Source organism: Anolis carolinensis, chromosome 1 (genome assembly GCF_035594765.1).
Source record: "Anolis carolinensis isolate JA03-04 chromosome 1, rAnoCar3.1.pri, whole genome shotgun sequence".
Classification (NCBI taxonomy): domain Eukaryota; kingdom Metazoa; phylum Chordata; class Lepidosauria; order Squamata; family Dactyloidae; genus Anolis; species Anolis carolinensis.
In genome coordinates this window covers 63,267,708-63,295,639 of record NC_085841.1, presented here as the reverse complement: position 1 = coordinate 63,295,639, position 27,932 = coordinate 63,267,708, and the positions used below count along the sequence as shown (strand labels likewise).

Below are 27,932 nucleotides of genomic sequence, written 5' to 3'. Positions count from 1 at the left end.
CAGTGGCATGTTTCTTTTAGTAGTGGTTTTGTACAATCACTTGTCCAGCATTAAACACAGGTTGAGACTCTGCCCTTCTGCATTTGTTTGTGTTACCTAATGTTACCAGATATGTATCAACATGCAAACATATGCTTGCATTTCACAAGATGTTCTGTGTAGCCTTCCAAATGCCTTTTCCATGACAGTGTGTGCAGAATACTTCCACTACCAGAATTTCTTCTATTAGTGTTTCTCTGGAAGATAACTCTGTTTCCTAAAGTAAGACAGAATGTGTGTATGAGGCAACCCTTTTATTTGCTATGTATAGGAAATTTGTCACCTCTGCAATTTTTATAGAGTATCTAAAAGTGCAGATTTTGCTGCTGCTGTTGATCCTTCTTCCTCTTCCTCCTTTTTTCTCTACTTCCACCTACTCATCTTCTTTTTCTTCTTCTTCCTCCTCCTCCCTCCCCTCCTCCTCCTCCTTCTCCTTCTGTCACTGGAATTATTCTATTGACTCTACATTGCTAATTTTCTTTCAGCCTAGTTGGGATGTGCATATTTGGTACATAATCAGCAGAATGTAAATCTAAATCTACAAATAACCCTCTTTCCTTGATACCTTTCCAAATGGGTGTATAATTTTGAATCAGGTCTTATGGGTAAAATAGTAAAATTTTAATCGTCTCCTTCCAAATATGATGGAACCAATGGGTAGGTTAACGGGATGTTTTCATTTTGATCATAACATTATATGTTAATTCAAACACTGAAAGATTAATTGGGAATCCTCATCTGTAATAGTTTGCTGTAATATGTGTCTTTTCATTTCCAGTTTTTATCCACCCATGTCCTAGTGGACTAGCTTGATGACTAACTTGTCTTTTGTATGATATTGTTCCCAAAATAAATATGTATATTTTGTTTAGTTTAGGACAAGAAGAAGCTTTTTCTCAGTAGTCTCAGAATTTTATTACATGTAGTTAGATATCAAATAATTTTAATTTGATATCTAGCTACATGTCATGTAATTAGTATATAAGAATACATTTTTCACAATATTTCAGAAATTTGTAAAAACTTGAAATTTAATTGTTTAGGCTCACCGAACACTGCAGAATTTAGCCAATACAGAAACTCGGTACTTTGCAAAGAAGAAAACTCTCCTTGGTTTGAGCAAATTATGTGTCCTGGCTTCTGATAGATCAGAGGTGATACTGAATGAAGAAACTGAAGGTATGTCTTGTTTTCATAACTGGGGAGAAGGAGGAAAAGAGTAAAATTAGCTGTACAAATTGTTAGATTCTCCTGTAACCACTGTATGTAAATCAGTTTTAATATTGGACAAAAACGTTTAAAAAACACATGGCACTTTAATAATGAGTAATAAAATATAATGTGTTAATTAGAAATGCAATTTCAGCATGGGTACACTGTTTTAAAATAAAGTTTTATAGAAAATAATACAAGCTTTTTTTTGTAAACAAATGGGATTTGTCCAGAATCTAAATTCCAGGTGCAAAATTGAACTTTGAATTAGCAAGGCTCTTTTGAAGCCCCCAGTGGCGCAGCGGATTAAACCGCTGAGCTGCTGAACTTGCTGACTCAACGGTTGGCGGTTTGAATCCAGGGAACAGGGTGAGCTCCCACTGTTAGCAAACATGCAAAATGTGAATAGATCAATAGATACTGCTCCGGTGGGAAGGTAATAGAGCTCCATGCAGTCATGCCGGCCACATGACCTTGGAGGTGTCTACGGACAACACTGGCTCTTCAGCTTAGAAATAGAGATGAGCACCAACCCCCAGAGTTGGACACAACTAGACTTAAAGTCAGGGAAAAACCTTTACCTTTACCCTTTTGCTATGTATGTAGTTAGTTAATATCTCAGAATACCTTGTGGCAGTTTTGTTGATAATTATTTCCATGAATTGGAAATTCAGCTCACCTTGGACAATCTGCTTACACTTGGTTTGTTCCAAATAAAACATTGCAATGCTCTTTCTGATTTATGCCGAAATTGAGCTATTTATAGCACGTTCAGTCATTTGGATGAAATTGAGTTATCCATAGCAAGCTCAATAATTAGGAAAACAAGTCGTTTTCATAGACCATGGACCCATTAACTGTACTATATTGTTAAGAGATTAGAATAATGCATGCTTTTTTTACTGTTTACAGAAATTGCTGAGCAAGAACGCTTTTTGTTGCACCAGGAAACTCTGCCTGAACAGTTGTTGGTTGAGAGAAATTTAAACCTCAATGAAATGCCTGTATTAAGTGCCCCTGAACTGATTGAGGTATGTGTTGCTATTTGTTTTAAAGTATTGTTTTCTCTCACTGTAAGTTTCACAACTATTTATAATGTATTATTATTTTCAATTATCTACCCTCTCTGAAGTAGTGCCATCACTTGTTGCTCTATCTTTGGCCTTCCTGATATTTTGGATTTCAGCTCCAGGAAGCCTATAGTCAGGAATTCTGGAAGCTGAAGTCTGTCACATCTAAAAGACAAAAGTCGGGGAACCACTAGTGTACATTACTCTCATCTTCTCACTGTCCTCACTAGATCCCTATGAAATGGAACCATAGAAGGCTTGTATTCATTTTAAAATAAAGTGATCATTCTATAGATATAAATGTCTTTGGTTATACTATTTACATCTGTTATAGTGCCAGAGATATGTATTGAAAATAATATTCACATAAGCATTGATAATGTCTGTATTGCATCTGTCATGATTCCAGTGGCCACTGGCTTAAGGCAAATACATTGTGCTTTGATTTGAGAGCGATTGGCCCAAAGGCTCTGAGTTCCTTCTCCCAGTGGGACCACAGTTTGAATCCCTTCTAAGTCTCAGGTCTGCACCCTTATAATTGCCTTAGTCATAGGATGTCAGTCCAAATCATTTCAGTTGTAGGAACAGTGTAATTGAATTCTCCAGAGAATTACATGCTCGTCAAAAGTGAACAGGACTAAAATCTCAGTTGTTTTGAAAAATAGTTGTGGCTGATAAGAGCTGATTATGGTTCTAATGTTGTTTTTGTGTGCCTGCCTTTCAGTGATGTTATGTTCTTGGACAAAAGTACCTTGAAGACTGTGTGTACATTTGGAAACTGGCCATATTGGCATTATCTCAATTGTAGTTCGTGGTGTTTCGCTTTTTGCTTCTCTTTTATATTAGTGAATTTAGATCTCTAACAATAAAGGCAAGGAGCCCCTGGAGACACAGCGGGTTAAACTGCTGAGCTGCAGAACTTGCTGACCAAAAGGTCGGCAGTTCAAATCCCGGGAGTGGGGTGAGCTCCTGCTGTTAGCTTCACCTTCTGCCAACCTAGCAGTTAGTAACCATGCAAATGTAAGTAGATCAGTAGGTACCGCTCTGGCCGGAAGGTAATGCAGTCATGCCGGCCACATGACTTTGGAGGTGTCTACAGACAACATTGGCTCTTTGGCTTAGAAATGGAGATGAGCACCAACTCTCAGAGTCGGACACGACTAGACTTAATGTCCGGGGAAAACCTTTACCTTTACCTAACAATAAAGGCACTACTTTTCTCCAAAACAGAAAACATTAAATTTTCATCAACCTAGATAGGCAGGAATCCAACCTAGTAGAACTCTCAGCAATGCATGTATTCTGTGCTCTTGAGCAGCACATTTATAACAGATCTAAATACAAATCAAACCATGAATCCTTTATATATATTTAAACTGACCACCCTCCCTCATATGTGACAAACAAAACAGAAGGAGTCACCTTGTGTTCCAAGAGTTCCTTAGTTTGCTGCCTCAAAGTTTAGCATATAAAAATTTATTCAGTTATTCAAAATTACATAGAATATCAAGTTTACCTAAACTGAAGAGGATGTCTTAATGCATTCATAAAAGGACATGTTTAGTAAATCCACCATTTCATGAGTGTTCTGGAGAATCCTGGTAGACACAGCAGCAGGATTGACAAAATTTGGGCATCCTGCCTTCTGTTATGAATGTTGTTTTTGCTAGTGCAAGGCCACTGTGGGATAAAATTTGATACCAAAAAGAAAAGAAATTATGGTTGTGATTTATTACCATTTAATAGTATTACTATCTAATATCTGTGTTTGCTTTGTTAGCAGTAAAAGTAGGACAAAATATTGAAGAATCTATTAATAACAATAATTTTGCTAGTATCAAAAGTCAGATTTTTTAAAAAGTAGTATTAATCCTGTCTATCATGGTTACGGAGTAAGTTTCCTCCTGTTTCCCCATTCCCTGGAGACCATCCTAGGAGACAAAAAGGTTCATGAATGTATCCATGTTTAGTTTTGGCAAGCGAAGAAGAATTCAATGAAGAGAGAGGCAACAAATGTCCTTCACAGCTGTCTCAAAGCAAAAAACCTCTGATGTTTCCTAGCAGTCTCCCATCTTGAGTCATTACCAGGTCCCAATTTTAAACTTCTTGCTAAGTAAAGACCAAATGATTGGAAATGAATACTGCAAAGCAGTTGATATATATTTTTTAAAAAAACTTGGTTGCTATCTTTACTTTCCACAAGGGTTGGGTGAATTTTTCGTATGTCCGTTAAATTTGTATCAAATTTGGATCTAAAGCACTTTTGAAGCGTGTTTTGACACACCTGCTCACTGCCATCCTAATATTAAGAATTTGAATCAAAAGGCACCTTTTTTCGTCTCTCTCGGATGTCTTCGGATGTAGCTGTGACCAAGCCCCGCTGAGAGGTGAAGCCAAACATGTTGGCATACCTCTCAGCCAATCAGGGCTGACAGAAGAGGGAGGGAGAAGTGGGGCCGTCGTTCTTGTAGCCTTTAAAAAAATGTTTTCTTAAAAAACTTTGAAAATTCCTAAAATATCAGTGGATTGGACAAACATTATCAAACTTGATAGGCAAAGAGTAGTAAATATTTTCTGCGATTCTGGCAAATTTCATCCCAATAGCTTTAAAAATGGAGGAGAATGGAGCCTCTGAATTTTCCCAATTTATTTAAGGGGAAGCGAGAAGCCATATGCCTGGACGAAACTACATCTCCCAAAAAGCATTGGGCTGAAGCAGACGTTTCCCCAATAGTACTATGCCTGCTTTAAAACTACAATTCCCAGATGTCCCAGGCCCTCTCTCCTCTTAACGTTCCCCACCCCCTTTTGTCCTCACTTGACCATCTTGACCAAACTTTCATGTGTGAATTCTTGGAAGGTATGAGAAGTTTAGAGAGGGAGAGGGAGGGAGGGAGAGGTTTGAGGGTTGGACTCCGATTGTGACTTGATTCCCCACTCAGCCATGGAAACCCACTTGGGCAAGTCACACACTCTCAGCCCCAAAAAAGCCAAAGAAACAGGAAATAGCACTTTCAAACCAGGAACAGATTTCCTTATTCAGAGGCTCATGGCCCTCTGTCAGGAGTGATTTGATGGTGTACTATAATTTCTGTTCCTGGGTGATAAATGTCATTTCCTAATTGGTTCTGTCATAGAAACATGGCTAAACACTGCCTGTACTTTGTCTTTGCGCAAGGGACATGATGCTATGATAGCACAATATGGTTTCCTAGGACACTGTGTCCACCAATTTCACTGAGTTTCAGCCACAAAAACAAATTTTATCAAGTAGAACAATGACTTTCAAACTAAAGACAACCCAATGAAACAGGAAATAACGCTTTCACACCAGGAACAGATTTCTGCAATTATTTAAAAAAAAAAATTATATAAGCTATGAAAAATTGCCAAAAATCAGAGGATAAGGGAAACGTTCTGAATTTTGTTAAGTTTGAAGAGGATAGATCAAAAAATGAGGGCGGGAGAGTCCTGTAAAATCCCCCCCCCCCCCGGGTGCTGTTTTTGGACACTGCATGCGCGTCTGCCATTAACGAATTAATAACGAATATTCCGAATACTCATTAAGTTTAAAAAATTTTGGGGTCAAAATTCGAAAGTAGTTTCAGAAACGAAACACCAGCGCCCCTACTTTAGAAGCAAGTATTAAACCATTTTTTTCATGGATCGCACATTCCTACTTTCCACATAGACTGCAGACTTTGGGAAAATCAGATGTCATGCTATAGTTAATCCTGGAGGTTTAACCAGCTAGTTGTAGTTTGCATAGCAGTATTTCTATTCCTTTTTCATTTGCCCTTCAGTGCTCAGGGAAACAGCCACAGTTACTGCTTTAAAAGAATAAAGTGATACCTCTCCTCCATTACTTTCTTTTTTCCCATTAGCAAATAAGCACCCAAACCTGTTTTAGTCCTCACAAATAACTTCAAAATAAACAGCCCTATATTCTTTAGTAGACTTGTACACTGATTCATTTTGGCAGTTTGCCTTCGGCTTCTTCAGATGCCCGTAACAGCAAGGGTTTGTCATGTATTTTTTGACTGAACAGGACCACGTGGCTGCCAGTTACAGCTACCTTATGCTAAACAGGACCACATGGCGCGCGGAGAGGCCACCGTGTGCTCGCACAGGGTTTCCCTGTGAGCCCTGCCTGTTGGGTCAATCAGAATAGAAGAAAGCCATAGTGATGCTCTTACACAAGCTGTCTGTTTAATGGGGTGAGCACCTCCATTGCTCAGTTGTGTCCTGGCTCTAGAGAGAGATGCTTCAATCCGATTGCCTTGCTGCTCGCTCTCAGCTTTAGCTTTTGGCTTTACCTCTGTCTAACATTGAATCTTTTTGAATTTCTTTGATTTTCTTGATTATTTAGTGGGACTGGGAGTTGGAAAGTGCGGGTGAGTGGGTACATGGTGTTTGGGGACTTGTGTGTAGTTGTGGTTTTCTTTTAGGGTGACTCTGAGCTTTGTGTCACTCACTAAAGCCTTTAGCTTCTTCTCTTATCTCTCTCCCCTCCTATCCTTCAGAAAGTACTTTTAAAAAATTATTGTTATTAATAATTATAGGAATTCCAGCAAACAACAAAACCCCATTCTCAGAAAAACTACCTACCTACCTACCTACCTATGTCCCTAAACTTACCACCAATACCCAAAATTTCTGGTTCATACAGGAGTATTTTTCTAATAAGGGAACATGCTATTTGCTTGCTTGTGGATGGATGGTGGGCTGCTGCCTCTTCCAGTATGTTGTGAGAACAAGAAACGCAAAATCTTTAGGAGAAGTTGCTGTTGTTTTTTTATTAGTAACTAGCTGTGCCCGGCCACGCGTTGCTGTGGCAAAATATGGTGGTATGGGAAATAAAGTATTGAGGAACTGGTGGTAGTTAAGGTAAAGGGTAAAGGTTTTCCCCTGACATTAAGTCCAGTTATGTCTGACTCAGAGTGTTGGTGCTCATCTCCATTTCTAAGCCGAAGAGCCAGCGTTGTCCATAGACTCCTCCAAGGTCATGTGGGATGACTGCATAGAGCGGCGTTACCTTCCCGCCAGAGCAGTACCTATTGATGCACTCACATTTGCATGTTTTTGAACTTCTGGGTTGGCAGAAGCTGGGGCTAACAGTGGGGGCTCTCTCCGCTCCCCCAATTCAAACCTGCAGCCTTTCGGTCCAGAAGTTCAGCAGCTCAGCGCTTTAACACGCTGCGCCATCAGGGGATATTATTTCCTAAAGGTTGTGAATATACAATATTTCTGATTGGTTTTTTTTGTCTGTTGGAGGCAAGTATGAATGCTGCAATTAGGAAAAATGATTAGGATGTAATGGCCTTGCAGCTTTAAAGCCTGGCTGCTTCCTCCCTGAGTGAATTTTTTGTTGGGAGGTGTTAGCTGGCCCTGATTGTTTCCTGTCTGGAATTCCCTTGTTTTCAGAGTGGTGTTGTTTGCAATATTTTATGTGCTTCTACTGTCTGTGGCCCTGAGAAAACAGAGGATTTTCCAGACTTTGATGATGGGAATACTTTGTTGGGAGGTGTTAGCTGGCCCTGATTGTTTCCTGTGTGGAATTCCCCTGTTTATTTACTGTCCTGGTTTTAGAGATTATATTGTTCTGCATTATTCTATCCCAGTAATTATTTCATATTAAAGTAGAATCTCACTTATCCAACATTCACTTATATAATGTTCTGGATTATCCAACGCAGTCTGCCTTTTCATAATCAATGTTTTTGTAGTCAGTGTTTTAAATTCATTGTGATATTGTAGTGGTAAATTTGTAAATACAGTACAGTAGAGTCTCACTTATCCAACATAAACAGGCTGGCAGAATATTGGATAAGCGAATATGTTGGATAATAAGGAGGCATTAAGGATAAGCCTATTAAACATCAAATTAAGTTATGATTTTACAAATGAAGCACCAAAATATCATCTTAGACAACAAATTTGGCAGAAAAAGTAGTTCAATACACAGTAATGCTATGTAGTAATTACTGTATTTATGAATTTAGCACCAAAATATCACAATATATTGAAAACATTGACTACAAAAATGCATTGGATAATCCAGAACATTGGATAAGCGAGTGTTGGATAAGTGAGACTCTACTGTAATTACTACATAGCATTACTGCGCATGGAACTACTTTTTCTGTCAAATTTGTTGTATAATATGATGTTTTGGTGCTTAATTTGTAAAACGATTACCTAATTTGATGTTTAATCGGCTTTTCCTGAATCCCTTCTTATTATCCAACATATTCACTTATCCTGCCGGCCTGTTTGTGTTGGATAAGTGAGACTCTACTGTATATTGATAATCTTCTATTATCTGCTTAGAACTGGATTATATGAGGCCCCTTCTTCACAGCTGGATAAAATGCACACTGAAGTGGATTATATGGCAGTGTGGAGTCAAGATAATCCAGTGCAAAGCAGATAATGTAAGATTATAAATGGGTTATAGAGCTGTGTAGAAGGGCCTTGAGTCTACACTGCCATATAATCCAGTTAAAATCAGATAATCTGTGGAAGAAGTCTAAGTGAGGCCTAAATCGGCCTGTCCCCTAACTGAAGCCTGGCTGTCCCTTGGCTGGTTGCTAGGCAACCAAGTGGGCAGAGATTAGCCCTCTAAACTGGCAGCAATTGGATAAAAAAAATTATTGCTCTCCCTCTAATTAGGACTTTATTTTTCTTTTCTTTTTGTTGTATCAACCTGGAGGCATGGATGATGGGTTGTGTTGTCAAATTTCGAGGTTGCGGGGCCTGTACTTTTGTTGTTTTGTCCACTGCCCTGATGCCATCACTCTTTTATATATATAGAAGAAAGTGTAATAGTGAGCCGTGTGATGTGGAAGTGCATCTTTGACATTTGGAAGGAAGGAATGGTGCCCTGCTGCTGCTTCTGGAGAAGTTGCAGGATGGGGTGAGCAGGGGATAACTTTTTCAGATTTTTTAAAGGAGATTTTATTTCTAGAAAAAAAAGAAATTCCTAAAAATCAAGGGATGACCCAAACGTTATGAAACTTGGTGGGCCAAGTAAGTGTGTCCTCCAAGTTTGGCCATCTCTCACACACACACCAGACTTTTCTGCAGCCTTTTGACTCTTCCAGACTACTTGTCAAAGGGAAGTCTCTGGAAATAGCAAATTACCTTTGAAATAGGTCACAGGTGCCTTTTGTAAGATTGAACATTAAAAATCCCTCCCCCTTTAAAAAGCAGAAGTGGACTTCCAATTGTTTCTTGGTTGGAATATTTTGTTTTAGCAAGCTGTATGATCTCTAGAGAGTCCTAGGGACATGGAAAGAAATTTGCACCATGACTGCTTATCCTTGCTGTAACCCATAATATAGAGTTCTTATATTTAACTCGATCCTTGACTCTGGAACTCCTTGCCTAGGGAAGCCAGAATGGCTCCTTCCAGTGGCTGGCTAAAACCTTTGCTTTCAGGCATTCTTTTAAAGAAGAATGTTTTTAAAGATCAAGCCAGGTGGTGCTATGTTTTCTGTAGTTTAACAAGCCTTTTCTTTTTAAAAAATTGAAATATGTATGTTTAATAAGTTCTGTATTTAATTCTGTTTTAATGCTTTATATGCTTTGGGTTTTAATTTACATTTTGTATGATTTTTTAGTGTTAGCTGCTTTGACTCTCCTTTGGGAGAGAGGAAGCAGGATATAAATACAAATTTAAAGATTACTTATCAAACCTTTTTTCCAGGATTATTTAAGTAATTGGGGTGATTGCAATAATGGAAAATCCGTCCTTAGTCAGGAAAGCTTTGATTGTATGTTTCCCCTGGTTATTGACTACTGGCTTTTTCTAGAGGATCTTAATCTTACATTGTTCCTGTTCTTAAAACAAGTAGTCGTTATTTTAAATGGATGCTTGTCATTTCACAACTAAAGAAGCCCCCTCCCCAGAAACAACTGGGGTTCTGCAAGATCTTGGGGTGTTTTAATGCATCCTTTTTGTCCTCTTCTCTGAAAAGACTGTCAATTCATGGACTACCTTGAACAATGTTGGTCTCTTGAAGAATGAAATCTCCCAAAATCATACATTTTCCCTTTTTGTGTGCGTTTATGTCATAGCTCTCACAATATGGGATCCAGGTTCTGGACAGCTATCTTTACATCCTGCCCTTGATAGTTCAAGAGAAACAAACCTCCAGACAGGCTTTTCATGTAACAATGGTAGCTGTAGAGTTGGCAAGAGAATGTGAAAACGTACTCCTGTAAACTTCCTTCTCTGAATCTTAGCTTTCATAATCCCCATTACCTATTGAGCAATACTCAAATGGTCAACGTAAAAGGCTCTTTTTTGGATTTTCTAGGTGTTTGTTTGTTACTGGGAACCAATTATTTAAATATAGAATAGTTATAGTTATTTGTGGAGTTGCATTCCTAGCACAATAGACAAGCAATGTAACAACCTTAAATGGCATGTGCATTTGAAGCCGTTCATATAGCAATCTTACACACAGTGTAGTCTTTCCACTGTCATATGGATGGAATGCATTTCTAAAACCTTTACAATCATTATTACTATAAAAATACCTACAGCTGAACTGAGAGATATTTCAGTTAAAAGGTCACTCGGAATCTGGGGTGGTCTCCCCACAATGAGCTCTTTAGTCTAAAGATACACTCTTTTGTAATCTAAAAATATTTTATTTCAATCTTACAATAGTTATACATATGCAGTGACAACAAGAGGGCTAATGAATATGACTTCAAGAAGGCACTCGATCTGTTGGAATACATTGATGAGGTATGAGAGTGAATGAGTTTTGCTGATCTTTGACTTATTTTTGAAGTAGCTAAAGCTGCTTTTTCTGTTAGATTAAAACACTATATATATTATTTTTGTCAACCCTCTAGATTACTGAAGTCCCATGGCAACTTTCATACCTCAACACCCTGTTTTTTCCACTATTTCAAGCAGTTTCTTGCTTTACTTTGTTTGCCTTTCACCATTCCTGCCCTTCCACTAGACCAAACTAAGGCCTGGGGGCCGGATGCGGCCCACCGAAGCCATTTATCCGGCCCCCATGGCACAAGGGCTGAAGGGGGTTGGGCTAAATGATCCAAGGGGTCTCTTCTTCTCTTACAACCATTATTACTATTATTACTATTATTATTATTATTATTAACATTAAGGCTGGGTGGCCATCTGTCAGGGGTGCTTTGCTTGTGCTTTCGGTGCACAAAGGCAGAAGGGGATTGGACTCAATGGCCCAAAGGGTCTCTTCCAAACCTCTTTTTTATTATTATTGCTATTATTATTATTAACATTGAGGCTGGGTGGCCATCTGTCAGGGGTGCTTTGCTTGTGCTTTCGGTGCACAAAGGCAGAAGGGGATTGGACTCAATGGCCCAAAGGGTCTCTTCCAGCTCTCTTTTTATTATTATTGCTGTTATTATCATTATTATTATTATTATTATTATTATTATTATTATTATTATTATTATTATTGCTCGGTGGCCAACTATAGTCCGGCCCTCCAATGGTCCGAAGGATTGTGAACTGGCCCCCTGTTTTAAAAGTTTGGGGACCCCTGCACTAGACTCTCTTAAGCATTTTTTCTTTCTCGCTCTCCTTTTTTACCAAATTCCCAGAATGAAAAGCATAATGTTTCTTTTAGGGCCCCTTCACTAATTACCTCCTCCTTCGTTCTCAGTCTTCTCAAAGCTTTTCTTGAAGCCTCATTCCTTACTTTCTTTTCCATTTCTACACCACTGCATTTCTTTTCTTAAGGCTCCTAATCTGTTAGATTCCCTATGCCATAGAACCTCATTCTATAAGCTTAGGCTGCCTCTAGATGAGGTTTCCATCCGCTTTCTCTTATAGAAACTTCAAAATGCCTGAGTAGCTGAATAGTCTCATGTCTCTTGCCCCTTGGTGATTCGCTCAAATCTTTCCTCCCCCTTTGCTAGGATCATATTATGATTAGCTCTCCACATTAGTAAGTTTGACGGCCGTGGTCTTTCTAGGAATCTCTTGGCCTTCCAACACAACTCTGGTTATCTTCCAGCAGATGTTGACTGTAAAATAACACTGAAGGGCCTTAAGATAACTAGAAAGTTCTTCTTTCAGATTTAAAAAGATGTTTTTAATTTGTGTTTTTCCCACTCCTGCCAGGGTCCTGAATATGGAAGGTTGACTGTGTATTTCTTTTCATGGAGAAACATAAGCTACCTGTGGCTAAGTTAATCTTAACTCTGATATCCCCATGCTATTCAGCTTCAGCTAGAGCCTATTTCTTTTTATGTTAACAACTTCCACATCTGATGGGTTTTTTTATGTGTACTCTGATCTGGCTTTAACCTCTTCCTAATCAAATCTTAGCCCCTTTTACTTCAGAATAATTATTAGTGGCAAATATACTTGAAATTGTTGCTTTCATTGTGTTTCTTTTAAACTTATGAAATTTGCATGTAATGATAATGGATGAATATATTCTTCTGCAATTTCATGTCTAATTGTAATATTTCTAAATGAAGGATGAAGAAGTGGACATAAATGATCTTAAACTTAAAATACTTTGCAAAGCTCTTCTCAGAGATGGGTAAGCATATAATTTTTTATTTAATTCTGGGAATTGGTTTTTTATGCTTTTGGAACAACTTATTCTAACAAGTGATCACATCCCACTTCAAAAGTTGGGACGGTCAGGGTTGTGTTAGCATTTGGATAAGAGACCACCAGCGAACACAAGGTGGCTTACAATCTATAGCAGAGATGTCAGAATTGTGGCCTTCCAGGTGTTTGGGTCTCCAACTCCTAGTAGCCCGAGCCAGCTTGTTCAATGGCCAAGAATTCTGGGAGCTGAAGTCCAAAACACCTGGAGAACTACATGTTTGACACCACTGGTCTATAGGATTTGACATAAAACACAAGTGGAAACGAAGGAAACACATACATTCTTAAAGTATTCAAGCTACTCTGATAACCAACTCGTATGAAAGCATTTTGTGGAGAACTGGGTGGAGTGGCTCTCTTAGAATTGTGCTTCCCATCTTTCTGTATGCAGTCATTTTATGACACCTCACTATAATTCATGTCTCTGACTTTTCCTAATTTTTAATATCAAAAGCAATATGTACTGCTTTCACTTCAAATATTTCCAAATTAAGTTTTAGGGCACTAGTCAGCATAAAAACAAAGATAAGAAAATAATAGATAACTTAAAACAGACTAAGGTTTGTTCAGTTAAATCACTAAAAGGTTTTTAAATACCCCCTGTTTGATGCCTAAATAACAGCAATGTTGATACAAGGCAGAGAGAAAGCGTTCCATCACTAGTTCATCACTTTGAAGAAAGGCCCCTTCCTTGTGGGTGGTCTTCATCTTTCTGATGCAAGAGATGCATAGATAAAGGTCTTGGTGTTTGATCTGAGAGAATAGGCAGGCTGACAGGAGAATGAGCATTCCTCATATTTAACAAGCTAGACAAATACGATATGATAACGGTTCAGAACAGTAACATTTTTTCAAGAAGAATTTGGTTTGATGAAAAGTATATTTCCTTGTATACAGTGAGAACTTGCAATGTCTTGCTTAAAGCTATCTAGCAAGATGTAACTAAGATAAACAGGAATGTGCTAACTAGTAGTTCTTAAATATTAAAACATGCCAACTTTTGTTGCCTTATGGAAAACAGGGGGTGGGGGGGTTGAGTTAATTTCCAATTTGAGATGAGGATTGTTAGTTGCATATTTAATTTACCTCCAGGGCACCTGCTATAGTAGGAGTTAGCAAAGTGCACCCCTCCAATATTGATTACAGTTGTTTAGATTTTGCGTATTTGCGGATTGTACTACTCTTAAGATAGCTTGCAGATCAGAACTGCCATCCCTGCCCTCCAGTGTTAAAATCGCTCTTACCCAGTCTCTAAAATCGGCTGAGCAAATGTGCTGCCGTGGTTGTATATAGATCCAAGACTGTTTCTGAGGCCACTGACTACTCCACATTCTTTCATTTATTTTTTAAAGAGTGATGTGCCTCTCCTGGAAACTTCCATGAGCAGCAGTTCACACTTCAAATAAGTCACAGCTATCCTCCCACCTCAATATATTTCTTCGTAACTAGAATTGGACTTCTGAGTACTCAAGGTTTTTGCTTTGCTCTGCTCCTTTTTTTTTTTTTGGCAGCCCATACACCCTGGTTAGTCTAGTTCCACGGGCAGAGAATTAGGCCCTTGACCTGCCAGAGTTGCCTATTCCCATGCTAAAGTTCTGAAAAAATAGAGAATTATATAATAGAATAATTCAACACTCTGTTTCAAGATGGCTTAATTGAATTATTAAACCCACGTATGATTTAAAATCTTGAATAAAAGTGTGAACTACACATATCTCAAATGCTAAAGTAATATAGAAATCTAGAAACATAGTCCAGTCCAATATCTGTAAATTTACAGAATGTGAATTCAGTCTCCAGTTCTTTGGGGTAAGCTATTCAAGTAAGCTTGTATAGGACTGCAGAGTTACTTTGTTTCCAAACTTATACTAAAACAGTGTAATACTAATATATTGTTTCCCAATTTAGCAATTTCTAGATATACTATAGACTACCAATTATTGTCACATTCATTCTGGCTGTGGGAATGTAAAGTAACGTATTGGGAAGATACCACAAGACAATAGTACTACAATAGAGTCTCGCTTATCCAACGTAAACGGGCTGGCAGAACGTTGGATAAGTGAATATGTTGGATAATAAGGAGAGATTAGGGAAAAGCCTATTAAACATCCAATTAGGTTATGATTTTACAAATTAAGCAGCAAAACATCATGTTATACAACAAATTTGACAGAAAAAGTAGTTCAATATGCAGCAGTAATGTTATGTAGTACTTACTGTATTTACTAATTTAGCACCAAAATATCACGGTGTATTGAAAACATTGACTACAAAAATGCGTTGGATAATCCAGAATGTTGGATAAGCGAGTGTTGGATAAGTGAGACTCTACTGTATTTGGGAATGATGATTTGTGTTGAACATTTTAATACAAATCCACAAACAGTATTGTATTATGGTGAATTAAATGTCAAATATAATTTAAATAGTTTGCCAATGCTTCTTATTTAAATAGATAGATCAAACATTTGTTGAACATTTCAAAAGAATGTTCAATCTTATGGTGTTTGCCCAACCAATGGGTTTTTAGGTCTTATCTATTCATAAGTAAATGTCTTTCTGAACATCAAGGCATCTGTTGGTCTCTTTGTTAGCAACACTTTGAAATACCTGCCCTAGATGTACAAACTTTACTGCTTCATATCTATATAAGGTAAATGAATTCTTAGGTAGTATCCCAAGGCTCATGTGGAACACCACTTAATGACTTCCGAAAGTGGAAATGGATTTTGTTTCTCATTCATTTTGTTCACTTCTACACTTTTAAGAAGAGAATTAGTAAAAGGAAATTTATGGAATGAAATAGTCATTTTCCAATGCATACTCAGTAATTTAATTCAACTCACAATACAAAACGTCGGATACACAGTCAATTCTTATAATAAAGAATCCATAATAAGTGAATCTCTTCCTAGTCTTACTGTTTTTGGAAAGAGATTTGATTTTTTTTTAAAGTTTCTGAATACCAGATTTTCATCTGAACTGGAATTCAGAACATAATTCACATTCTCTTGGGTTCACATCCTGCAACAAAGACAATTTGGCAGTTTTGCCTGAGAATTAAATTAATCCGCTAATGAGATAGTTCATCCATTGTCACTTTACAATAATAAATTGTAATAATAAATAGAGTAAAATAATAAATGCAATAATAATAAGATCAGAGTGAAAAATTAAATGTATTAATAATAAGAATAGAGTAAAATAAATGTAATAGTAGCAACAATAATAGAGAAAAATAATAAATGTAACAATACCAATTATAACTACTGTACTCAGAAAACTCCTGCCTGATACTAGCACCCCCATGTATATGTCCTGCAGACTTTGGGAGTGCATTATATTAGTTGTAATTAAACTTTTACTGATCTTCAAATATTATGAAAGCAAATTTATTCCTTATTCTGCTTCTTGCAATCTCTGCCTCCCTCCAAATCTTCTCCATATTTCTGAAGCAGAATATGGAGTTCTTACTTATAATGTCATATTATATTCAACTAGACGCTTTACTTTTGGATTACAGGTGGTCAAGTTCAGAAGGTAATGATGATCCAATTGAAGCATCTAAAGACAGCATATTTGTGAAAATACTACAAAAGATCTTAAAAGAAGGTATATTTTTATATAAATTATGGTGAGAAATACATTGCTCTTTAATCCTCTTGCTTCACAGTGCTTTCAAACAGTATTTCTGTTGTCAGAACAACAGCATAACTAGCAAGACTTAAATATAGCTGATAACATTTAAGAAAGGCTAGAGTTATAAAAGAAATTGGCAAATGTGGTTTGAATATAACTTACACATTTGATATATATTGTATCAGAACTCATAACAAGTTATTCTGCAATGTATATAGCATTTCCATAATCACAAAAAAATAACATAGCTAATACAACTTTCTTTCTATTTGCTGTTAGGTGTTCAGCTCAGTGAATATCTGCCTGATGTGAAAGACTTGCTGGAAGCAGATGAACTTGAACATTTAAAATCCAATACTTATTTTGAATTTGTACTAAAAGCAAACTATGAGCTTTATGTCTACAGGGAGGCATGAGAATTCTGAATGTAAATTTAAACCATTTTCATTTTTTACATGGTGTTTTGCAATAAAATATTTACTCTAAAACCTTTTTGTCTCTAAATGATAATGAACTGGGTGAGCTTATATCTACACAATACTACATGGCATGCCTCTTCCACCAACAAACATTCTAATGCTTGTGAAAAATGTTTTATGCAAGTGAATTTTAAAATATATTGTCTGTCCTGGCATTTACTGTCCCACTTCTGATGTCTACCTCTTCTATATCTAAATAAATATAATCAGTCATGCAATTTTGCATCTTACCTTAAATAATATACCCATGTTACAAACACAATACATATTAAAATGCGTATATATAAATAATTAGACATTTAAGTTCTCACCACATAACTGAAAATACGGTTTACTATAAGCTAAGTAATGATGTGAGATCTAGAAAGTAGTTCTCCTTGGAAAGCTTTTCCTGGAAGAATCTCCTCTTCTCCGTTTGAGATCAAGTTGGTTCTGGTTAATGGCTTGCTGTACAATCCATACAATTGTAATTTCAAATTCTTTTAAGAATTACTTGGTTTAATCTGACGCATTGAAGGCGACACTTTCCTACAGGCTGCACAGATGGACTGCAAAGCAGTTTGCATTACCTTAACATTTTGCTTTTATTCTTGGCTGGATGCCTGATAAAAAGAACTTGATCCAACAGCTGAGAAGGTCATAAGTTAAATCAGTTGAAGAGAATCCAATTTCTAGTTTTAAAAGTACAGCTACCATTCCATAGCTTCCCTTCTTGCTATGCTAATATGGCTCTAAGAGTGGAAGAGCTGAATCTGTTAGGAAGAATAGACTTATCTGGAAATGTTCACACCAACTTAGAAAAAAAAACATGCCCCTCTGGAAATAGATTTTAATTAAGGAGTATCAAACAGAAGTTCAGTATACTAGATAGCTCTGATTCAGTAAAGATAGCAAGCATCTTGGGATCAATAAATTACTAGATATTTTTACAACTGATGCAACTTTTTTAAAGAGGAGAAGTGCATCATCAGCTTTCATTTTGAAGTATTATCTACCTTTTATAGAATCAAAATAATATAATTGGAATAGATCACAAGGGTCATCTAGTCCAACCTCCTGCCATATAACTGCATCCAATATTATGGACTGGAGGTGGGAGTCTTTGATCTACATTTTTGTCAGATTTACGTTGCTGTATTTAACATTAAAAAGTATTACACACTGCTATTCGTTTTCTCTACATCCAGTGGGTTTTCCCTTGTATCATTATTTACTCAGGGTCTGTATATGGGCCAGAACGAGGTAAGCTTTCAACCTGTGAGTCCCCAGGTGTTTTTTTGTTTTTGTTTTTTTTTGTTTTGTTTTTTTTCTTTGGCCTACAACTCCCAGAAATCCCAGCCAATTTACCAGCTCTTAGGATTTCTGGGAGTTGAAGGCCAAAACATCTGGGGACCCACAGGTTGAGAACCATTGCCCTGTTCTATCTTATTATGAAGTTAATCTAAAATATAGACTCAAAGAGTTTACCACCAAGTAGATGTGCATAGGATTACAATATAAAAACTTAACTTAAAGCAGCCACTTAAATGTGTCATTTCCATTACTTCTGAACTTCAGTTTATTGCTTTAACCCTAAAAGCTGTTGATGTAACAAAATATGTACTTATCATAGAAACACATAATTGAAATACCAGTGTGCATTTAAGATGGGTAAGAATAAAGATCAAGACAACTGTTTTATATCCATCTATTCACATACAACCACAGCTAAATTTTAATTCCATTTTATTCTATTGCATATATATATTAAGAGTGTGTGCTCATATCAGGACTACATATTGAATTGTGTAGTTGAAGCCGAGATTAAACTGTGTTCTAGAGTTTAAAAAAAAAAAAAAGCAGCTGACAATCACATTGAACCTGGTTTTAGGAATGTACAAAATGGGCAATATGTGCAACAAGTAATAGGCCGATGACTACTGCCAGTATCGTGAACAAATGTGTACTTCTACAGCATTTTGCAAACCTTCCGCTTAAAAATGTTGTTTTTATCAGATGCAGTGATGAAATATATCCATTTGTTTTTCCAAAAAAGAATGTTGCAGCTTCCAAGCAATCCTGAAAACATAACATGATTGAAATAGGCAGGGGTGTAAAGTTGTTACAAATATCAAGACAGACTTGAGAAATTACAGCAATTTCTCCTATGGAGATCGGCTTTACTCATGCCCATCTCTCATTGCTGGAATTTGACCTGACTTGTCTCTGTTGTGGCTGAGTACTAGCAAAATATTGATTTAGTCCTTCACGCCTGCCTTCCTGCATCATAGTCTTTGGGAATGTTTATAGGAAAACTAACCCCTGGTTTAGAGTGACTTCAAAAATGTATATAGTTATGTTTGTTTTTTACAATATCATTTATATTATTGTTGCCTTAGATATGTATTAAAGAAAATGGGAATTACGGGCACTATGTCTTATGAAGATTGTGTGACTTTATAAAATCCTACAGACTATAAATCTGATTTCTGCATTACTTATTGGAAATATGACCAGTGAACGGTGATTCTATTCACATTTGCAAGTCCCATGAAACTATAATTTTCAGTTCAGGGTGTTTCCCAAGCAATGTCTTCAGAAAGGAAGAGACAAGTCTGGATGCTGCAGAGGAGTGATCTATAACCTCAAGATAAGACTCAGAAGTCCAAAGTTCTTTTTCAGGCAATATATACATGTTAATTGAATTCAGCAGTATTTCAGCCGAAGATCATAGATACATGGAAGATCAATATTACACTTACTCTTTTTATCACTCTGTGGAGTTGTTTAACCTGAAATGAAAACATACAAGTGGACCTAACACTTTACACCTGGAGAAGTACCTGCTTGTTTCCTGTGGTGTGATTACTTTTTAAAGCCTTCTCTAATCTTTGACTGGGTAGGAAAATCTGCATGGACTAGGTTTGCCAAAATATCAAAGAGCTGTAAAGGGAGTTAAGTAGTTGAGAGGAGAAGTTGAGGCTCAGTAGTTTCCATTATTTATTGTCCAGGGTGAGAGGAAGTGGATTAATTTATATTTGCATAAACAGGTTTGCAGTCCCTAATTTGCTTGGCCCTGCTCATATTGAAAATAATCCATACCTATTGGAACGGCTGCAAATGTAGCTGTTACTTCCTCTCTCTCTTGGCAGTGCATTGGTGCTCTCCTCCTAAGGTATCAATTCAGTTGGGTCTTCTCTCTCCAAAAGGAGCTGCTGCCTCTGCCTATCCTATGAGAGACCAATGCTCCCCCTCATCCCAAAACTGCCATTAACCTCCTCCATGCCCATAACTAGATGTGAATCTCTTTAGCATGTTTTTTTTAAGTTGGCGTACCCAAGCAGTATAAATAGCATGAAAGTATGGCAGTCCCATGGTGTAGATAACTCTTCAGTGCAGTCTGGCAGCCAGCCAGCCCCTTAGATATTTATCATCATCTATATATAAAACTGATTTTGCACAGCATTTTAAATTGTACTTCAAAAGTACCTTTCTAGTAGCGAGCAGTTCCCACCCACCACCAAACCACATTCCTTTGAAGTCAGTCCTGATTTGCTATTGCAAGCCCTTCAGTAACCTTCATGATGATAGGAATATTCTTCATTAGTAAAACTCGCCAGGCTCCAGCCTACCTGATGGCCCCTTTAACAGGCAAATATTTTCATAACTGGTGTAGAGGGCAGGAAGAACAGGCCACAGTTAGTAATTCCAGTTCAGCCATGATTGATGAGGGCAGACTTTCCAAAGCAAAAATAATAGACTAAAAAGTCACTTATACTCTGTAGAAATCAACTTGTAAAATTTAAAATCTCTCATGCCTGCTTATAGACACAGCTATTAGGAACACAATCCAACTACATCAGTCTCTGACAATTTCTAGCCAACTTGAGCCATCCTTGTCATCAGTATGATTAATGACCATCCCGTTAAAGTCTCCATTACTAAACAAGGGGAAGCAAATCACTTCAATCTTAGTTAAGGCTTCTCCTTTTAGATGTACTTATCAACACTGAATCTTCAAACCTAGATGAAGAGATGTTTTGTACCCACTTCTGTAACTAAATATGCTGCTTGTTCTGGAGTTGCTAGAATAGACCCAACAAAGCTTGATTTGATATATGTACCCTAATGCAATGTCGACTACATTTATTGACTTTAAACAAGCTCAACTAACTCCAGTGACTGATGAGGTTATGGATGTGTCCTAAACTGGATTAAAATTGAAAACATGAACCCTAGATAGGATTAACTGATTCGTTGTAATGCAATAAAATTAGTATGATTGAGACAAACAAACAAATATTAATGTATATGTACGAGACAAGCCAGTATGGTGTAATATTAGTGTGTTGGACTACGACTCTAGAAATCAGGGTTCAGTTCTCCTATTGATCAACTGAAACCTACCGGTTTTCCTGAAGTGAATCACACTCACAGAAAACCTCATGATTCACCTTAGAGTAGCCTTAAAGGCAAACAGAAACAACATGGAAATCGTCGACCCATATCTTCCTTCAGATGTTGAGCTACAACTCCCAGCATTTCTCACACTGGACTTTTCTTGCTGGGGCTCCTGGGTATCGTAGTCCAATGGCAGAGCTGCGTGGTTGTATGTGGGAGATTTAAAGATGGATGGGGTGGGTTTTTAAAACTTCTTTAAGTTGCAGTAGTAGACACATGCACCTGAGAGGGCACCCCATTGAACTTCACAAGATTTGTTTTGAGGCAAGGAAAGCAGTGACTAAAAATATTGTATATGTAAGGAGAGAATCGGTATGGGTTGAGTTCTGGATGACGACTCTGGAGACGAGGGCGTGATTCCCCTCCTGACCAGCTGAAACACACTGGCTGACCTTGGGTGAGTCACACACTGTCCGCCCCAGGAAACCCTGCAAAAGGTTCACCTTAGGGTTGCCTTGGAGGCACACAGCAATAAGTAGTAGTAGTAGTAGTAATAGTAATAGTAGTAAAGGGGCAAACAACTCCCAACAATCCTCACACCAGGCTATGCTGGTTGGGCACATGGGCACTGTTGTCTAATATCTGGAAAACCACATCATTTCCACATGCTGTATGTGGCATATTTAAAGATGGGTGGATTGTTGATTTCAAATCTTCCTCGGATTGTATAGGCTCTGAACTGAGCCTGCCCCACAAACCTTTGTTTCCCCTTCAAGGTGCACAGATGATGCCCCTGCATTGCGATGAAATGGTGACCTAAGGCAGCCTTGGGGGGGGGGGGGGGGCTCCCTGATTTCCCAATGAACTCTGGCAGGAAAACGGGAACTGAAAATATTAAAGTATATGTAAAGAGAGACTCAGAGCCCTTCCACATTGCCCCTTTATACCAGGATCAGATCCCAAAGTATCTGTTTATCCCCAGTTATCTGGCAGTGGGGACTCATATATTCCAGTTTAAAGCAGGTAATCTGGGATCAGATCCTGAGATAAAGGGCAGTGTGGAAGGGCGCTCAGTGTGGTTTGAATACTGAATGATGATTACCCTCTCTTGAAACCCACTGGGTAACCTTGGATGAATTACACACAATGCCAGAAAACCCTATAATAGGTTCGTTTTGGAGGCAAATGGTAATATGTAAGGGAGTAACACTCATAGTCTTCCAGTGATGAACTACAATTCCCAACAATCCTCACACCAGACAATTCTGGTTGGAGTTCTTGGGCATTGCAGTGTAACAACTGGAGAGTGACATCATTGCATGTAGCAGATTAGTCATTGCTCTCCTCCCAAGAAGTAAACATTTCCTGGCTGCAGTCTATCTTCAGTAATCTTTGTGCCTAGAAATATAAAGTCTGTCACTGCTTCCACATTTTCTCCCTCTATTTGCCAGTTATCAATAGGTGTAGTTGCCATAATCTTGGTTTTCTTGAAGTTTAACTGCAACTCAGTTTTTGCACTTTCTTCTTTCATCTTGGTTATAAGGCTCCCCAGTTCCTCCTCACTTTCAGCTATCAAAGTGGTATCATATGCAAATCTAAGGTTGTTAAGGTTTATTCCAGCAATTTTTACTCGGGCCTTGGATTCATCAAGTCCCGCATGTTGCATGATGTGTTCTGCGTACAAGTTGAATAGGTAAGGTGAGTATACAGCCCTGACCCACTCCTTTCCCAATCTTGAACAGTCTGTTGTTCCATGTTTTGTTCTTACTGTTGCTACTTGGTCATTATATGTATTCCTCAGGAGACAGACAAGATGACTTGGAATCCCTAAACCACCAAGAACCTGCCACAGTTTATTATGATCCACACAGTTGAATGCTTTAGAATAGTCAATAGATGTTTTTCTGTTTTTCTGAAACTCGCTAGCATTATCCAGCAGATATTGGCAATTTGGTCACTCATTCATCTGCCTTTTCTAAACCCAGTTTGTACATCTGGCAACTCTTACTCCATGTATTACTGGAGTCTACCATGCAAGATCTTGAGCATTACCTTACTGGCATGTGAAATAAGTACCACTATATGAAAGTTTGAGCATTCTTTTTTGGTATGGGGATATGAGTTGATTTTTTTCCAATCTGATGGCAGTTCTTGTGTTTTCCATATTTGCAGGCATATGGCATGCATCACCTTGACAATCCAGTTAATTCTTGATTTTAATACCTTTTTAATATACTTTATTTATTTCATATCAAAAACATCACATAAATTAGTATAAAACACAAAAATAGAAGGAGCACAAGCGACTAAATATCTTTTGACCAAAACCAGGCATTACCGACCTAGAATCATAGAATAATAGAGTTGGAAGAGACCTCATGGGCCATCCAGTCCAACCCCCTGCCAAGAAGCAGGAAGTGCATTAAAGAACCCCCGACAGATGGCCATCCAGCCTCTGCTTAAAAGCCTCCAAAGAAGGAGCCTCCACCACAGTCTGGGGGAGAGAGTTCCACTGCCGAACAGCTCTCACAGTGAAGAAGTTCTTCCTGATGTTCAGGTGGAATCTCCCTTCCTCCAGAGCAGCAGAAAACATGCTTGCTCCCTCCTCCCTATGACTTCCCCTCACATATTTATACATGGCTATCATTTCTACTCGCAGCCTTCTCTTCTGCAGGCTAAACATGCCCAGCTCTTTAAGCTGCTCCTCATAGGGCTTGTTCTCCAGACCCTTGATCATTTTAGTTGCCCTCCTCTGGACACATTCCAGCTTGTCAACATCTCCCTTCAATTGCGGTGCCCAGAATTGGACACAGTATTCCAGGTGTGGTCTGACCAAGGCAGAATAGAGGGGGAGAATGACTTCCCTGGATCTAGACACTAGGCTCCTATTGATGCAGGCCAAAATCCTGTTGGCTATTTTAGCTGCCGCATCACATTGTAGGTTCATGTTTAACTTGCTGTCCACAAGGACTCCAAGATCTTTTTCACACGTACTGCTGTCGAGCCAGGCGTCCTCCATTCTGTATCTTTACATTCCATTTTTTCTGCCTAAGTGGAGGATCTTGCATTTGTCCCTGTTGAACTTCATTTTGTTAGTTTCAGCCCACCTCTCTAGTCTGTTAAGATTGTTTTGAATTCTGCTCCTTTCTTCTGGAGTGTTGGCTAACCCAACCAGTTTGGTGTCATCTGCAAACTTGATGATCGTGCCTTCTAACCCTTCGTCTAAGTCGTTAATAAAGATGTTGAACAGAACCGGGCCCAGGACGGAATCCTGCTGCACTCCACTCGTCACTTCTTTCCAAGATGAAGAAGACGCATTGGTGAGCACCCTTTGGGTTCGTTCACTTAGCCAATTACAGATCCACCCAACTGTAGTTTTGTCTAGCCCACATTTTACTAGTTTGTTTGCCAGAAGGTCATGGGGGACTTTGTTGAAGGCCTTGTCTGTAGCCTCAAAGCATTCTTCCTCTGTACATGAGATAGGACACTGCGGACAAGCATATAGATGCAGAGTTGTCTGTTCTGCTCCACAGTCGTACAAGGTGGAGGATTCATCCAGGTAGTGCCACCTTGCCAGGTTGTCTTTTGATCTGCCCACTGCGCTTCTGAGTTTAGGGGCTTCCAAGTTGCCCATTTTTGGTTTGCCCCTGGAGGCAGACCCTCATGTGGGGGGGGGGGGATTCAATTGGAATTTCCTGGTTTAGCCGCCCAGAGGGATACTCTTGCTGTTGCTGGAGGAACATTAAGAGGAGTGGTGGTTCTCTTGAAGCTTTTCCTTGACTTGCGGAATTAAAGAACTGCTTCCAATTAAGAAGTTCACAAGATAATCAGCCCCTGACTATATCTACCAGGAGTTCCCACACTTTATCCTAGTTCTTCCTCCTATAGATTTAGCGTTTTAAATTGACATTGCTCTTTTACTTCTAATTTATGATTGGCACTTGCATTTTTGTCCACCAGCCGTGTTCTGAAATTCTGTTGCACAATTCCCTTCCCCCGGAATTTCAGTACCTATTAGTTCTCAGACTATTGGCAGCTGATGATGCTGATTTTATTGAGATATGTTTTAATCTATGTTTGGTTTTAATTTTTGTTGGATCGGGCTTGTCCCCATGTAAGCCGCCAGAGTTCTTTCGGGGAAATGGAGGCAGGATATAAGAATAAAGTAGTAGTAGTTGTTGTTATTATTATTGTTGTTAATATTGAGTCTACTGGGAGGAGGCTGATAGCCATGCTTTCACAGCGTTCAACCTTATTTCTTTCACAGTTAGCAGCAACTTCCCGTTGCACATTGGGGGTGGGGGGGGGGTGTACAACAGTATATGTATTAATAGACTAATATATACCTGTGGTGGGAGCCCCGGTGGCGAAGTGCATTAAAGCACTGAGCTGCTGAACTTGCAGACTGAAAGGTCCCAGGTTCAAATCCCGGGAGCGGCTTGAGCGCCCGCTGTTAGCTCCAGCTCCTGCCAACCTAGCAGTTCAAAAACATACACATGTGAGTAGATCAATAGGTACCGCTCCCGCGGGAAGGTAACGGCGCTCCATGCAGTTATGCCGGCCACATGACCTTGGAGGTGTCTACGGACAATGCCAGCTCTTCGGTTATGAAATGGAGATGAGCACAAACTCCCAGAGTCAGACATGACTGGACTAACGTCAGGGGAAACCTTTACCTTTACCTATATACCTGTGGTATTGTATGTACAGTAGAGTCTCACTTATCCAAGCTAAATGGGCTGGCAGAACCTTGGATAAGTGAATATCTTGGATAATAAGGAGGGATTAAGGAAAAGCCTATTAAACATCAAATTAGGTTATGATTTTACAAATTAAGCACCAAAACATCTTGTTATTCAACAAATTTGACAGAAAGAGTAATTCAATACGCAGTAATGTTATGTTGTAATTACTGTATTTACGAATTTAGCACCAAAATATCACAATATATTGAAAACATTGACTACAAAAAGAACTTGAAGACCTGGCTGTTCCAATGTGCCTTCCCAGATTAATAGGAAACCTCCAATACCAAGTCCTATAAGCACTTTATTAGAACTTAGATTGCATATCGCACTCTGCACTTGCCCTATAAGCCTTATATTTCACCTGTCACATCAGCACTTTTAATCTTGTACCCATTACTCTGGCCCGGCCCAGTTTTATTGTGTTTTAGCGTATTGTTTACTGCTTGTTGTTTATACTGTTTTAATTTGCCTTTTGTTTTGTATTGTTATATTGTGTGTTGAGGCCTTGGCCGTTGTAAGCCGCATCGAGTCCTTCGGGAGATGCTAGCGGGGTACAAATAAAGTTTAATAATAATAATAATAATAATAATAATACAAAAATGCATTGGATAATCCAGAACTTTGGATAAGCGAGTCTTGGATAAGTGAGACTCTACTGTATTGGAAGACTCTACTGTACAGAGCCCCAGTGGCAAAGTGTGTTAAAGCACTGAGCTGCTGAACTTGCAGACTGAAAGGTCCCAGGTTCAAATCCGGGGATCAGACTGAGCGCCTGCTGTTATCTCCAGCTTCTGCCAACCTAGCAGTTCGAAAACATACACATGTGAGTAGATCAATAGGTACCGCTCCGACGGGAAGGTAAGGGCACTCCATGCAGTCATGCTGGCCACATGACCTTAGAGGTGTCTACGGACAACACCGGCTCATCGGCTTAGAAATGGAGATGAGCACCAACCCCCAGAGTCAGACATGACTGGACTTAATGTCAGGGAAAACCTTTACCTTTACCTTACTGTACTGGGAAGCCCCCGATGGTGCAGCATGTTAAAGCGCTGAGCTGCTGAACTTGTGGACCGAAAGATCACAGGTTCGAATCCAGGGAGCAAGATGAGCGCCCCGCTGTTAGCCCCAGTTTCTGCCAACCTAGCAGTTTGAAAACATACAAATGTGAGTAGATCAATAGGTACCACTCCAGCGGGAAGGTAACGGCGCTCCATAAAGTCATGCCGGCCGCATGACCTTGGAGGTGTCTACGGACAACGCCGGCTCTTCGGTTTAGAAATGGAGATGAGCAGTAATTCCGAGTCGGACACGACTGGACTTAATGTCAGGGGAAAACCTTTACCTACCTTTACCCCTACCTGTGGTGAAGGGGTCACATACAAATGTATCAGGAGGAAAAGGGGCTGAAAAGCCCTGCCTTAAAGCAGCTCTGGGGGGACCCTCTCCATCTTTGCTTCCCCTTTGCGGCGCCCAGGTGCCTCTCAATGAAGGGACGCGGGCAGGTTGTGGCTGGTAGGTCTTCCCAGGTAGGACGGGCCTCACCTGACAAGGTGGGCTTCCCCTTGGAGGCGCCCAGGTGAGGCTGAGCCCGAGGGAAGGAGGGAGGGCAAGAGGGCCGCCTTCCTTCCCTCCTTCCTTCCCTCTCCCTGGGTTCTCCTTTCCGGGCCTGGCGCTGAGGGTCGTGGGCGGTCCCTCTCGGCAGACGCGCCTTATACGGCCGGGCCCGCGT

The 27,932-nt window shown here is 39.1% G+C and overlaps 1 protein-coding gene and 1 long non-coding RNA gene across 3 annotated transcripts in view; one reads left to right on the top strand and one right to left on the bottom strand.

Annotated features, from left to right (window-relative positions):
• The window catches only part of nup133 (nucleoporin 133), a 40,017-nt gene extending 22,936 nt beyond the window's left edge, over nt 1–17,081 (top strand). For both annotated transcript variants that reach the window (XM_003215867.4, XM_062975654.1), the window contains exons 21-26: nt 1,083–1,218; nt 2,164–2,282; nt 10,999–11,079; nt 12,813–12,877; nt 16,478–16,566; nt 16,873–17,081. In XM_003215867.4, coding sequence (XP_003215915.1) covers nt 1,083–1,218; nt 2,164–2,282; nt 10,999–11,079; nt 12,813–12,877; nt 16,478–16,566; nt 16,873–17,009 — 627 coding nt within the window. In that variant the 3' untranslated portion in view covers nt 17,010–17,081. The remainder of the gene's footprint in view (nt 1–1,082; nt 1,219–2,163; nt 2,283–10,998; nt 11,080–12,812; nt 12,878–16,477; nt 16,567–16,872) is intronic.
• LOC103281964 (uncharacterized) lies at nt 1,051–27,926 on the bottom strand. The gene is made up of 4 exons (XR_507789.3): nt 25,799–27,926; nt 17,384–19,130; nt 3,838–4,001; nt 1,051–1,237 (listed from the first exon to the last, which is right to left on the bottom strand). It is a non-coding gene; the product is annotated as an uncharacterized LOC103281964 (long non-coding RNA).
• Between the last annotated feature and the right edge of the window lie 6 nt (nt 27,927–27,932).